Here is a 15420-nt window from a genome sequence, read left to right on the forward strand (position 1 = left end):
ACCTATCGTGTCTCAAATGTCTCAGCACGACAGGTAGAATTATTTACTTTGTGGTGTACTGTCTGTTATTTAGGTAAGTATGATGGCCAATTTCTGCACAGCACAATGATGCAGTTAAATGGTTTCTGATGGTGATGGCTGAGCGAATAATGTTGCCCAGGACACGAGGAGAGCTCCCTGCTCTTCAGGTAGTGCATTGAATTGTTTAAAAACCACTGGCATAGACAGGCGGGCCTTCAGCTTAATGCCTCTTCAGTAGAAAGGTATCTCCAGCACTACAGCGTTCCCTCTGCATTGCACTGGAGGGTTAATGTATAGAATGCGCTCAAGTCCTGGAGTCACACTCGGATGAGAGTACTGCCATCTGAGTCAAGCTGACTAAGTCAAAAGCTAGGTTTAGGAAGTCACCAAGCAAGCAGTCAGTGGGGCCATTGCTGCATTGTCCTTGGGGTTGGTAAGATTTCCTCCTTGTCATTTTTTCCTTTGCTGTCCTCCCTGCTTCATTTTCTGTTTGACCCTCCTCCTCCTTTCCTCTTCTGATTAATCTTTTCTGTTCCTCTTTGTCCTCCTTTTATTAAGCCTGGAATAACTTTTGTTTCTTCTCTTGACCTTACAGTGAGCCCCAAAGCCCGAGGACCTGCCAAGCTAAGCTCAGATAGAAACGTGGGAGCTGCTGGTGGGAACGGACTGGGACTTTAGGAGTGGGGCCTGGACAGTGCTGGGAGCGTGATATGGAGGGGCAGCTTAGATTTTGGAGAGAAGTTGGGTTAGTTCAACCCAGAACTGAGGTTGCCCATGGGAGGTTATACCCAGGTTCGGTGCTGTAACGGTGCATTGGCTTTGTGGGAGGAGAGAGGTGGGATGGTGGGGAGCTGGTGCAACAATTGGAATTGCATCAAAAAAGTTTTTTGAAATAATTTGCAAGTTAAATGAATGGAGTGAAACAGTGTATGATCGGACAGGAGAAGGTGCCAAAGAACATTTTTTCCCTGAGATTCCCTTTTTCATCATAGCCCACGTACTTGACCATGCTTTTCAAACTGCTTCACATACAAAATTAAGCTATGTGAACATTAGATTTGTTGTCATCTTCCACCGTGTCAAAACATTGACGTTGCAGCTGGGATTGTTGATTTGCGGCTAGCAATATAAATAAAGTGCGGCTGGTTGTAAATCAATTCTTTAGCTGCCAATCTAGAGCAACCGAGGTTGTTACATTCCCAGTAATCTGCTTTCAATGGCAAAGTGAAACACCCTCGTGACCTGGCACTTCATTTGCGGACATGGCCAATTCTGATGGTGCAGGTGGGGGCAGTGAAGCTGTGGGTTAGAATTTTTTTAAATGATGCTTCATATTCTATGTTCATCACTTGCAACTTTCAAGTTTTGGACTTGAAGAAGTTTCCTTCACAAATTGCCAGTCAGTGCTTTTTGATGCACTTTTGCCTACTTGGCTGTTTGAAAATGAAATGTGACTAATTTGAAGGTGTCTGTATTTTTCTTAAAGCAAATATTAATCTACAAGTGACTGAAGTGAAATCTGTTCCTTTTGCTCCAGAGAGAACCAGATGCTTCTGTTCAGCCCACGAGCTTCATTGTTGAAGCAAACAAGCTGAAATGTGGCGCACTTGGCTGTGACTTGTGGGGAAGGAAATGCTTGAAGTAGATTTTCTGTTCTGTTGAAACTGGTTTAGGCGGTGGGAAACCAGACACAATTTAAATGGCATTTAAACAGGGTTACGTATATTCAGAGGTATTTGCAGTGCTAATTATAAAGGGGAAATTCTTAGTCTCAAAAGCATGTTTAATGTGCAGCAAAGCTTTCTGAGGTTTGGTTCCAGAAACAGTCCAGTGCTTTCCTACTGTCGAAATCTCGACCTCCGAAAAGAATGACTCCGACACTTTCAGCTCCGGCAGCTTAGATAAAAATACATTTCCACACTACCCACATGTGAAAAAACAGATAGGACTCTTGTTTCCTGTGGCTTCTGTAAAGGGATTAAGATCTTGTGTATAACTGTTCCTACTTTTACCTTGTAATCAGTTCCTGGGCTGTACTGTTGGAAGAATGTAAAAGCATGGATGGGCGGCGTAATGTATATTCACGCGAGTATACAAATCATAACCTTACACTCTATCTAAACAAATAATCAATTCTCAGTCTGCATTGTACGCCACTACAGACCGAGTCCTTAACTTATCCTAATAAAACTTATGGTTCCATATCCTAACTCTTATCACATAAGAACCTTTGATCGATTGTGGTTCTCTTTTTTTTCCTACTCTTATCACATAAAAACCTTTTCCTAATTAAAAACAATAAAACTCTTATCACATAAGAACCTTCGATCGATTCGTGCTTTTTTTCCCTAATCTTATCACATAAGAACCTTCAGGAACCTTTTTCGATCGACTAGCGCTGTTTCTACCTTACCTACTGAAACCTTCCCCGGGCTGTTTCGAGATTTTTCCAGAACCCGTTCTCTTCTGCTTGCAAGCTGAGAAAGAAATGGTTTAAAAAAAAAAAAGCTTTTAAATGTCGCGTCTTGTAGATTGCAGTACCTCCCCTGTGGACAACAGATTACATATGCGTTTCAACAGTGAAGAAACCTTCTTGTGAGCAAAAGGCTCACCTTGTTTGGCCACTGAAGCCTTTCACTGGAGAGGCACTATGCCTGTATCCGTTTTACTCACAGGACAGAGAGCATGCAATCTCGGTGGAACCTCCAAGAAGTAACTGTCGAAATCTCGACCTCCGAAAAGAATGACTCCGACACTTTCAGCTCCGGCAGAAGTTTCTTAAATTTACTTGCTAGCAAGAGGCAGGTCACACTCAGTCAATGGCTAAGTGAACACCTCCGAAATGGTACAGTTTCACGAGATATTTATGCAGTAAAACCCAAGTTATGGCCTCTCCCTGTGTATTGGCTCTGTCTCGCAGTCAGTGAATACAGATAAAGAGTTAATTACTACATCCTTGTCCTGACATGGTTTCCAGATATTTCCTTTTGTCAGGGTTATTAGTTGGCCAGTCGGCCATTACTCCGTGAGAGTGTGGTAATGAGCTATTACCTGTCTTGCATTGTGTCAGGATTGTTCAGTTTCCTAGTCAGTTATCTGTTTGCATCAAATGGATGAGGTCTCTACAAGAGATAATGGCTGGTGGTTTGAGTATTTGGAAAAGGTGGGGTGGCATGGAACTTGTGTCGTATAGACAATAGGAGAGCACCATGGAGGGGTACTTGTCTCAGCATGATTTGTCTCCTAGCTGTCTGATGGCCATCAGCCATCTCAAACCAGGTTTAGCTGTTTATGCAAGCTGATTGCTTTTATGCAGAAAGTTCTGGAAGGACCAGGACTCCATTTTGTTATATATATATTGCAACGGGCACACAAATACCGTATGGTATCAGCTTAGATAAAAATACATTTCCACACTACCCACATGTGAAAAAACAGATAGGACTCTTGTTTCCTGTGGCTTCTGTAAAGGGATTAAGATCTTGTGTTTCACTCTTCCTACTTTTACCTTGTAATCAGTTCCTGGGCTGTCCTGTTGGAAGAATGTAAAAGCATGGATGGGCGGCTTAATATATATGTTACTGAAACTGGCTACATAAGAACATAAGAAAAAGGAGCAGGAGTAGGTCATTTGGTCCCTCGGGCCTGCTGCACCACTCAGTAAGATCATGGCTGATCTGATCATGGACTCAGCTCCACTTCCTGCCCGCTCCCCATAACCCTTGACTCCCATATCATTCAAAAATCTGACGATATCCGCCTTAAATATATTCAATGACCCAGCCTCCACAGTATTAGTAGGCCCACATTTTGAAATGACTGTAATGCCATTGGTCCCTGAATGCTGGGATATTTATATTGTGGATTGTAGCTGGCTGACTGAGATCTATTGTACCTCTGGCTGTAATGAACAAAATGTTGAATCATTGTTGGTGGAGATTTGAGATAGTAAGGGGAAAAAGTCACTGGTGGGCGTAGTTTATAGGCCCCCAAATAATAACTTCACAGTGGGGTGGGCAATAATCAAGGGAACAATGGAGGCATGTGAAAAAGGAACGGCAGTAATCATGGGGGATTTTAACCTACATATCGATTGGTCAAATCAAATCGCATGGGGTAACCTTGAGGAGGAATTCATAGAATGCATCTGGGATTGTTTCTTAGAACAGCATGTTACAGAACCTACAAGGGAGCAAGCTATCTTCGATCTGGTCCTGTGTAATGAGACAGGAATAATAAACGATTTCCGAGTAAAAGTCAGAATTAGTGATCACAGTATGGTTGAATTTGTAATACAGATTGAGGGTGAGGAAGTTGTGTCTCAAACGAGCATACTATGCTTAAATAAAGGGGACTACAGTGAGATGAGGGCAGAGTTGGCTAAAGTAGACTGGGAACACAGACTAAACGGTGGCACAACTGAGGAACAGTGGAGGACTTTTAAGGAGCTCTTTCATAGTGCTCAACAAAAATATATTCCAGTGAAAAAGAAGGGCGGTAAGAGAAGGGATAACCAAGGAAATAAAGGAGAGTATCAAATTAAAAACCAATGCATATAAGGTGGCCAAGATTAGTGGGAAACTAGAAGATTGGGAAAATTTTAAACAACAGCAAAGAATGACTAAGAAAGCAATAAAGAAAGGAAAGATAGATTACGAAAGTAAACTTGCGGAAAACATAAAAACAGATAGTAAAAGCTTTTACCGATATATAAAACGGAAAAGAGTGACTAAAGTAAATGTTGGTCCCTTAGAAGATGAGAAGGGGGATTTAATAATGGGAAATGTGGAAATGGCTGAGACCGTAAACAATTATTTTGCTTCGGTCTTCACAGTGGAAGACACAAAAACCATGCCAAAAATTGCTGGTCACGGGAACGTGGGAAGGGAGGACCTTGAGTTAATCACTATCACTAGGGGGGTAGTGCTGGACAGGCTAATGGGACTCAAGGTAGACAAGTCACCTGGTCCTGATGAAATGCATCTCAGGGTATTAAAGGAGATGGCGGAAGTTATAGCAGATGCATTCGATATAATCTACCAAAATTCTCTGGACTCTGGGGAGTTACCATCGGATTGGAAAGCAGCTAATGTAACACCTCTGTTTTTAAAAAAAAAGGGGGCAGACAAAAGGCAGGTAACTATAGGCCGGTTAGTTTAACATCTGTAGTGGGGAAAATGCTTGAAGCTATCATTAAGGAAGAAATAGCGGGACATCTAGATAGGAATAGTGCAATCAAGCAGACCCAACATGGATACATGAAGGGGAAATCATGTTTAACTAATTTACTGCAATTCTGAGGATATAACGAGCACGGTGGATAGAGGTGTACCGATGGATGTGGTGTATTTCGATTTCCAAAAGGCATTCGATAAGGTGCCACACAAAAGGTTACTGCAGAAGATAAAGGTATGCGGAGGAAATGTATTAGCATGGATCGAGAATTGGCTGGCTAACAGAAAGCAGAGAATCGGGATAAATGGGTCCTTTTCGGGTTGGAAATTGGTGGTTAGTGGTGTGGCACAGGGATCGGTGCTGGGACCACAACTGTTTACAATGTACATAGATGACCTGGAAGAGGGGACAGAGTGTAGTGTAACAAAATTTGCAGATGACTCAAAGATTAGTGGGAAAGCGGGTTGTGTAGAGGACACAGAGGCTGCAAAGAGATTTAGATAGTTTAAGCGAATGGGCTAAGGTTTGGCAGATGGAATACAATGTCAGAAAATGTGAGGTCATCCACCTTGGGAAAAAAAAACAGTAAAAGGGAATATTATTTAAATGGGGCGAAATTACAACATGCTACAGTGCAGAGGGACCTGGGGGTCCTTGTGCATGAATCCCAAAAAGTTCGTTTGCAGGTGCAGCAGGTAATCAGGAAGGCGAATGGAATGTTGGCCTTCATTGCGAGAGGGATGGAGTACAAAAGCAGGGAGGTCCTGCTGCAACTGTATAGGGTATTGGTGAGGCCACACCTGGAGTACCGCGTGCAGTTTTGGTCACCTTACTTAAGGAAGGATATACTAGCTTTGGAGTGGGTACAGAGACGATTCACTAGGCTGATTCCAGAGATGAGGGGGTTACCTTATGAGGATAGATTGAGTAAACTGGGTCTTTACTCGTTGGAGTTCAGAAGGATGAGGGGTGATCTAAAAGAAACATTTAAAATAATGAAAGGGATAGACAAGATAGAGGCAGAGTGGTTGTTTCCACTGGTCGGGGAGACTAGAACTAGGGGGCACAGCCTCAAAATACGGGGGTGCCAATTTAAAACCGAGTTGAGAAGGAAATTCTTCTCCCAGAGGATTGTGAATCTGTGGAATTCTCTGCCCAGGGAAGCAGTTGAGGCTAGCTCATTGAATGTATTCAAATCACAGATAGATAGATTTTTAACCAATAAGGGAATTAAGGGTTCTGGGGAGCGGGCGGGTAAGTGGAGCTGAGTCCACGGCCAGATCAGCCATGATCTTGTTGAGTGGCGGAGCAGGCTCGAGGGGCTAGATGGCCTACTCCTGTTCCTAATTCTTATGTAGCACTTAGAAAATGGTTTCTTTTCTCATATGTCAGATGACTTGATGTCCCTTTGCGCTGGGAGGCTGGTGCTGTTTTCTGTACTGTCATTACACATTATTAGAACCTAAGATTTCTATACCTTTTTATCTCCTCATGGAGGTGGTGATCTAGAGTTAGCTTCCTGCAGGGTGGTAGCAGCCCCTGTGTATCTTTTTCAAGTGTCATTATTCATGACTGAGGGAGTTGGGACTGTGAACGGTGGCCAGCTCCTCACCAGATATTGATCTATTGGTCTTCACTCTCAGCCTGATCTGGACTTTGGACAGTATCCATGTGGATGTGTGCACACTCGCATAAGCAGGCGTGTTAGAGCCATAGCCATTTACAACATTAAAGAAGGCTATTTAACCCATTGGTTTAGTACCAGCTCTTTGTTAGAGCAAGTTAAAATTAATCTCACTCCCCTGCTGTCCTTCTGTACTCCTGTATCTTCCTCTGCTTCAGACTTTATCTGATCTTCCCTTAAAGTGCAGGAGTCTCCCTGTAAAGAAATTCCTCTGAAAACTCTCCCCTGGTTCTTCAAGCGGCAGTTTTAACTTACAGATCAGCCATGATCTAACTGATTAGCAAAGCAGTCTCATGGGGCTGAATCCCTGTTCTTTGTGTTCCTAATTTTAACTTGATGCTTTTTCATTGACTTCCCAATCAAAAGAACTGGTCTTTGCTTATTCACTACCAAAACCCTTCATAATTTTAGAAACCTCTATTAAACTACTTCTTGGCCATCTTTGCTTAAGTGGATGTAGTCCTATTATAGTAGTCCTATGCATTGATTGCAATCTACCAAAATTCCCTGGATTCTGCAAAGGTCCCAGTGGACTGGAAAACCGCAAATGTAATGCCCCTATTTAAGAAAGGAGAGAGACAGAAAGCAGGAAACTATAGACCAGTTTGCCTTGCATCTGTCATCATTAAGAAAGTAGTAGCAGGACATTTAGAAAATCAAAATGCAGTCAAGCAGAGTCAGCATGGTTTTATGAAGGGGAAATCATGTTTGACAAATTTGCTGGAGTTCTTTGAGAATGTAATGAGCAGGGTGGATAAAGGGGAACCAGTAGATGTCATGTATTTGTATTTCCAGAAAGCATTCAATAGTACCACAAAAGGTTACTTACTGCACAAGATAAGAGCTCACGGGGTTGGGGGTAATATGTTAGCATGCATAGAGGATTGGCTAACTAACAGAAAACATAGATTTGGGATAAATGGGTCATTTTCAGGTTGACAAAATGTAACTGGTGATGTGCCACAGGAATCAGTGCTGGGGCCTCAACTATTTACAATTTATATTAATGACTTGGTTGAAGGGTCAGAGTGTAATGTAGCCAAATTTGCTGCTGATACTCAGATAGGTGGGAAAGCAAGTTGTGCGGAGGCTGTAAAGAATCTCCAAAGGGAGTGGGCAAAAATTTGTCAGATGGAGTATAATGTGGGAAAAGGTGAGGTTATCCACTTTGGTAGGAAAAATAAAAAAGCAGATTACTATTTAAATGGGGAGAGATTACAAAATGATGCAGTACAGAGAGATCTGGGGATTTTGTACATGAAACACAAAAAGTTAGTATGCAGGTACTGCAAGTAATCAGGGAAACAATGGAATGTTGGCCTTTATTGCAAGGGGGATGGAGTATAAAAGCAGAGAAGTCTTGCTCCAACTGTACAGGGTATTGGTGAGGCCACACCGAGAGTACTGCGTACAGTTTTGGTCTCCTTATTTAAGGAGGGATACACTTGTATTGGAGGCAGTTCAAAGAAGGTTCACTAGGTTGATTCCTGAGATGAAGAGGTTGTCATTTGAAGAAAGGTTTTCAATTAAGGTTTAATTGTAAAAACATTTTTTTAAATTCTTACTTTGCTTTCAAACAGCATCAATTCCTGCCCAAACAACTGCTCAGGCCACGGAGAGTGCCAGGAAGGTACAGACAACAGCACTGTGTACTGTGTGTGCAGCGAATACTGGAAAGGAGAATCGTGTGATATCCCTTACTGCAGAGACAATTGTGGGTATCCAGATCGTGGCAAGTGTGACCTGAATGATACCAAAGCATGTGTGTGCAATGATAGCTGGCAAGGTGAGAAAGAAACGAAGACTTGCATTTATATAGCACTTTTTATGATCTCGGGCCGTCCCAAAACGCTGCACAGCCAATGAAGTACTTTTGGAGTGTAGTCACTGTTGTAATGTAGGAAACATGGCAACCAATTTGCTTACAGCAAGCTCCCAAAAACAGCAATATGATAATGACCAGATAATCTATTTTTTTGTTGTTGTTTGAGGGATAAATATTGGCCATGACACCGGGGATAACTCCCCTGCTGCTCTTTGAAATAGTGCCATGCGATCTTTTACGTCCATCTGAGAACAGACATGGTTTCATTTGAAAGACAGCACCTCTGATAGTGCAGCACTCCTTCAGTACTGCACTGGAATGTTAGCCTAGATTTTTGTGCTCAAGTCTCTGGAGTGAGACTCGAACCCACAACCTCCTGACTCAGAGGTGAGAGTGCTACCCACTGAATCTGAAGTGGGACTGAAGTTGGACTGAGTCTCTTGATAGATGCTTGCCAAAGGAAAGGAAATAAATTTATTTGATCTGTTTGTTTCCTCACCCTCTTCTTCCCCCCGCTTCATTTACGGTGTTTATTGTAATTTTTGTCTGTGTTAATGTACCAAGGAGATTCTATAATGTGTTTTGCTAATGAAGCTTGAATATTTGCCAATGCTTGTGATTTATTTCTCTCAAACACTCATGAGGTGTCTGTTCGCTGTCTGTGATTTGAAAGGTTTGATGACTGGCTTTGAAATGTGGGCACATCTTTAATTGGTGATTGCTATTCAAGAAAGGAGTGAGAGAGAAAACAGGATCTGTCGGCCAGTTAGCCTGACATCATTTGGAGAGAAATGCTTGAATCTATTAGTCGGGACGTGGTAACCGGGCACTTAGAAAATGATATGATAGGGCAATGCCAACACTGATTTATGAAAGGGAAATCAAGTTTGTCGAATCTAAGAGTTTTTGAGGTTGTAACTGGCAGGGTAGATATGGGGGAACCAGTGGATGTAGTGCATTTGGATATTACATAAAATTAGGGATCGGGTTTGGGGGTAAGATATTAGCATGGATTAAGGATTGCTTAACTGCCAATAAACAGAGAGTAGGAACAAATGGGTCACTTTTGGTTTGGCAGCTGGTAACTGGTGGGGTCCTGCAAGGATCTGTGCTTGAGCCTCAGCTGTTTACAATCTACATCAATGACCTAGATGAAGAGACTGAGTGCAATGTATCCAAATTTGGTGACGATACAAAGCTAGGTGGGAAAGTAAGCTGTGAGGAGGGCACAAAGATGCTGCAAAGGGATATAGACAGGTTAGGTGAGTGGGCAATAAGATGGCAGATAGAGTATAATGTTGTGATCTAATAGAATGGCGGAGTAGGCTTGATGGGCTGAATGGCCTCCTGCACCTATTATGGCCATATTAATGCACTCTGCAAAGATGCGTTTATACTGAATCCCTTTTTTTAAAAATACCCCACAGGTTCTGACTGCTCATTTCCAGCTAATCAGCCCTTTTGGGATCGCCAAGAATATGGGCTACCTCTGCTCGCCCGGGCTTCCCACAAGGCAGTGGTCAGCGACAATGTCATGTGGGTTATCGGAGGCTACGTGTTCAATTACTCCGAGTACCAGATGGTTGCAGCGTAAGTAGAGCAAATCCATGCTTAGCTGAAATGAATCACCGCACTGTTGTGGGGTGAACCTTTTTGAGAACACTGCTGCTTTTGTTCAGTCTTTGTCACTGTCTTCATGCCAGTATATTGATGATATTCTCGATTTGCCACCTTTCTCTGTCCCATTCTAAACATTGCAGAGCTCTTCTAAAAGATCTTCACACCTGCCAAAAAAAACTGCTCAGCAACCTTGTCATGTGATTTTTGTCGACCACTGTGTCTCTCACGACTCGTCTTTTTAAGCATCTTGCCCTTTCCCCTTCACTAGAGGTTTGCATGAGTTTGGGTGGTGGCGTCTAATGTGGTTCCAAACTTCTTTGTTTCTGCAGAAGCTTGCTGCACAATGTGTCCAAGATGTCACCCTTGAGATAGCATCATTTATAAAGTAAACAGATCTAATCATAAATGTTCTTCATCAGTAATGCTGTACCTTGCAGATTCAGCAGTTGTGCATTTAGTTGACTTTGTTTAATCCATCGCTATGTCTCCTTGAAGTGGATCTTCCCATCAGGAAGTACAGGGCCTATGTAAGGCAAATAAGTTGCAATGTCTGTTTAAATCATTCGGGCTGCATCTGTGAGAGAAAGTTTATTGTTGCTTCTGTCCTGCAAACTTTGGCATGAAAATTCTGTGAGCAGATGCCCCCTGCTGGATCTGCAGTGCCTCAGCAGTTATTAATTGTGGAATTGTAACCGTGTCTTTATGGGCAGAGTCTTGTTCTCACTTCGACACCTGTCAATGCTCCTTCATCGCTCAGTATCTTGCAATTCCCCACGATTCATTATGGCAGCACCAACACGAGGAATAGGCAAAAAAAGTAGCATGACCAGCATCGTCTATTCCCGAGAACATAAAATAAAAAGATCTAGTGGCTTACAATTACAGTGGCCATGAGCCAATTTACATACTTATGTGTAAAATGGAAGGCCTGCCCGAAAGGCAGGACAAAAATTCTCCCGAGATCTTAGAGGAACAAAGGGATCTCGGAATACCAATACACAGACCTCTAAAAGTTACGACACAGGTTAGCGAGGCCTTAAAAAAAAAGCAAACCAAGCAACAACAACTTGTACTTCTATAGTGCCTTTAACATAGTAAAAGTTATAAGGAGTGTTATAAGACAAAACAAAATTCAACACTGAGCCAGGTAAGAAATTACGACAGATGATCAAAAGCTTGGTCAAAGGGGTAGGTTTTAAGGAGTGTCTTAAAGGAGGAAAGAGAGTAGAGAGGCAGAGAGGTTTAGGGAGGGAGTTCCAGAGCTTGGGACCTAGGCAACAGAAGGCACGGCCACCAATTCTTGAGCAATTATAATCAGGAATGCTCGAGGGTAGAATTAGTGGTACGCAGATACTTGGGGTGGCGGGGGATGGGGCGGGGGGGTGCCGTGGGTTGTGGGGGATGTGAGGCTGAACGAGATTAGAGATAGGGAGGGGCGAGGCCATGGAGGGATTTGTAAACAAGGATGAGAACTTTGAAATCGAGGCATTGCTTAACCAGTCAGTGAGCATAAGAGTGATGGGTGAACGGGACGTGGTGCGAGTTGGGACTAGGGCTGCTGGGTTTGGATGACCTCATGTTTAGGTAGGGTGGAATGTAGGAGGCCAGCCAGGAGTGCGTTGAAGTCTTATAGGCAACATAGGCATGGATGAGGGTTTCAGCAGGTGATGAGCTGAGGCAGGGACGGAGATGGGCGGTGTTACGGAGGTGGAAATAGACGTTTTTAGTTATGCCGGAAGCTCATTTCAAGGTCAAATGTTGCACCTAGGTTGCGACCAATCTGGTTCAGCCTCAGACAGATGCTAGGGAGAGGGATAGAGTCGGTGGCTAGGGAACGTAGTTTCTGGCAGGGACCAAAGACATTGTCTTCAGTCTTCCCAATATTTAATTGGAAAACATTTCTGCTCATCCAGTCCTGGATGTCGGACAAGCATTAGGGTATGTTATTCGAGGTATCTAATTGAAAAGTAGGGAAGTTATGCTAAACCCGTATCAAACCTTGGTTAGACCACACTTCGAGTACTGCGTGTAGTTCTGGTCGCCATATTATAAAAAGGATATAGAAGCACTGGACCTTGCACAGAAGATTTACAACGATATCAGAAATGCGAGGGTATACATATCAGTGAAAGGATGAACAGGCTGGGTCTCTTCTCTTGAAAAAAAGAAGGCTGTGGGGTGACCTAATAGAGTTTCAAATTATGGAAAGTTTTGATAGAGTGGGTACAGAGAGAATGTTTCCACTTGTGGGGACGAGCATAATTAGAGGCCGTCAATATAAGATAGTCACCAAGAAATCCAATCGGGAATTCACAAGAAATTCCTTTACCACAGAGTGGTGAGAATGTGGAACTCGCTACCACAGGGAGTGGTTGAAGTGAATAGTATCAATGCATTTATGGAGAGGCTAGACAAGCATATGAGGGTGAAGGGAATGGAGGGTTATGCGGATAGATTTAGATGAGGAAAGACGGGAGGCAGCTCGAGTGGAGCATAAACACCGACATGGACTGGTTGGGCCGAATGGCCTGTTTCTGTGCCGTATATCCTATGTAGTCTTCCAATGTACCTCATGAAGTGATGAAAGGTCATCGACCTGAAATGTTAACTCTTTCTCTCTCCACAGATGCTGCCAGACCTGCTGAGTATTTTCACCATTTTCTGTTTTAATTTCTTGCTTTGTTTTACCTCATTTTGCATTTCAATGGCCGTGTAGAATTCTAATAATGACTAAGATGTGAAGAAGTGTGAAGCTGCAGTTTGCATTACAAAGCTGGCAGTCACTTGCAATTATAGTTTTTTTTTTTTCCCCCCTCCCCTTCTTTCTCTGTCCCAGATTTTTTTCAAAAATTTGGTATCGAATTGTAAACTCCAATGGAAAATCCAGTAGACCTATTAACAATAGGAATAGCTGTCAAAAAATATTTTGTTCTTGTATTTCTTTTACCCACAGGTATGATCTGAAGGATCTGAAATGGTTTCCACTGAAGAAATCTGCGGACCAAGTGGTTGGGAGATATGGGCATTCCGTGGCTTTGTACAAGGTAATCTCTTCTTAGGCGGTCCCTTGAATCGAGCATGACTTGCTTCCACACCAAAAAGGGATGAGTTCACAGGTGTTTAAATGAAGGACCCAATATTCTAGGTCCCGAACTGCATATTGAGGGGTGGAAGATGCCTGTGCGTTGATTTTTTTTTTTTTAACGTGTGGTGGCTGTTGCACACCAGCCATCAGACGGGCTTGACAGAGCTTGACGAGGTAATACTTCAGAATTGGTAGAAGTGCTGCCTAACAGTAAGGAGACTCGCAGTGTTGGCAAAGTTGTATTTGTTCTTTCAGTCATGTAGTTTGTTTCTGGCAGTGCCCCTGGTGTTGTCTGCCCCTCCGCCCGTCTGTCAGGCAACCTGCGCTAGCATGATAATAGAAATTTTAGCTATGTGGAAAGATTGGATAGGCTGGGTTTGTTTTCTTTGGTACACAGGAGGCTGAGGGGGGAGACCTTATTAAGGTGTATAAAATTGAGGGGCCTGGATAGAGTGGATAGGACGGACCTATTTTCCTTAGCAGAGGGGTCAACAACCAGGGGGCATAGATTTAAAGTAATTGACAGGACGTTTAAAAAACATCGAAACATAGAAAATAGGTGCAGGAGTAGGCCATTCGAGCCTGCACTACCATTCAATAAGATCATGGCTGATCATTCCCTCAGTACCCCTTTCCTGCTTTCTCTCCATACCCCTTGATCCCCTTAACCGTAAGGGCCATATCTGACTCCCTCTTGAATATATCCAATGAACTGGCATCAACAACTCTCTGCGGCAGGGAATTCCACAGGTTAACAATTCTCTGAGTGAAGAAATTTCTCCTCATCAGTCCTAAATGGCCTACCCCTTATCCTAAGACTATGTCCCCTGGGTCTGGACTGCCCCAACATTGGGAACATTCTTCCAGCATCTAACCTGTCCAGTCCTGTCAGAATCTTATATGTTTCTATGAGATCCCCTCTAATCCTTCTAAACTCCAGTGAATAAAGGCCCAGTTGATCCAGTCTCTCCTCATATGTCAGTCCAGCCATCCCAGGAATCAATCTGGTGAACCTTCGCTGCACTCCCTCAACAGCAAGAACGTCTTTCATCAGATTAGGAGACCAAAACTGAACACAATATTTCAGGTGAGGCCTCATTAAGGCCCTGTACAACTGCAGTAAGACCTCCTGCTCCCATACTCAAATCCCTTTGCTATGAAGGCCAACATATCATTTGCCTTCTTCACCGCCTGTTGTACCTGAATGCCAACCTTCAATGACTGATGAACCATGACACACAGGTCTCGTTGCACCTCCCCTTTTCCTAATCTGCCGCAATTCAGGTAATACTCTGCCTTCGTGTTTTTGCCCCCAAAATGGATAACCTCACATTTATCCACATTATACTGCATCTGCCATGCATTTGCCCACTCACCTAGCCTGTTTAAGTCACCCTACAGCCTCTTAGCGTTCTCCTCACAGCTCACAACGCCACCCAGTTTAGTGTCATCTGCAAACTTGAAGATATTACACTCAATTCCATCATCCAAATCGTTAATGTATATTGTAAATAGCTGGGGTCCCAGCACTGAGCACTGCGGCACTCGACGAGTCACTGCCTGCCATTCTGAAAAGGACCCGTTTATCCCTACTCTCTGCTTCCTGTCTGCCAACCAGTTCTCTATCCACATCAGTACATTACTTCCAATACCATGCACTTTGACTTTTCACACCAATCTCTTGTGTGGGACCTTTGAAAGTCCAAATACACCACATCCACTGGTTCTCCCTTATCCACTCTACTAGTTACATCCTCAAAAAATTCCAGAAGATTCGTCAAGCATGATTTCCCTTTCATAAATCCATGCTGACTTGGACCGATCCTGTTACTGCTTTCCAAATGCACTGCTGTTTCATCCTTCATAATTCCAACATTTTCCCCACTACTGATGTCAGGCTAAACCGGTCGATAATTACCCGTTTTCTCTCTCCCTCCTTTTTTAAAAAGTGGTGTTTCATTAGCTACCCTCCAGTCCATCGGAACTGATCCAGAGTCGATAGACTGTTGG

At 43.2% G+C, this 15420-nt stretch overlaps 1 protein-coding gene across 5 annotated transcripts in view; it reads left to right on the forward strand.

The window, feature by feature from the left end:
* The window catches only part of atrn (attractin), a 418894-nt gene that overhangs the window by 98831 nt on the left and 304643 nt on the right, over window positions 1-15420 (forward strand). For all 5 annotated transcript variants that reach the window (XM_070866810.1, XM_070866809.1, XM_070866811.1 and 2 more), the window contains exons 5-7: window positions 8461-8666; window positions 10133-10295; window positions 13279-13369. In XM_070866810.1, coding sequence (XP_070722911.1) covers window positions 8461-8666; window positions 10133-10295; window positions 13279-13369 — 460 coding nt within the window. The remainder of the gene's footprint in view (window positions 1-8460; window positions 8667-10132; window positions 10296-13278; window positions 13370-15420) is intronic.

This window comes from Pristiophorus japonicus, chromosome 2, assembly GCF_044704955.1.
Source record: "Pristiophorus japonicus isolate sPriJap1 chromosome 2, sPriJap1.hap1, whole genome shotgun sequence".
In the NCBI taxonomy this organism is placed as follows: domain Eukaryota; kingdom Metazoa; phylum Chordata; class Chondrichthyes; family Pristiophoridae; genus Pristiophorus; species Pristiophorus japonicus.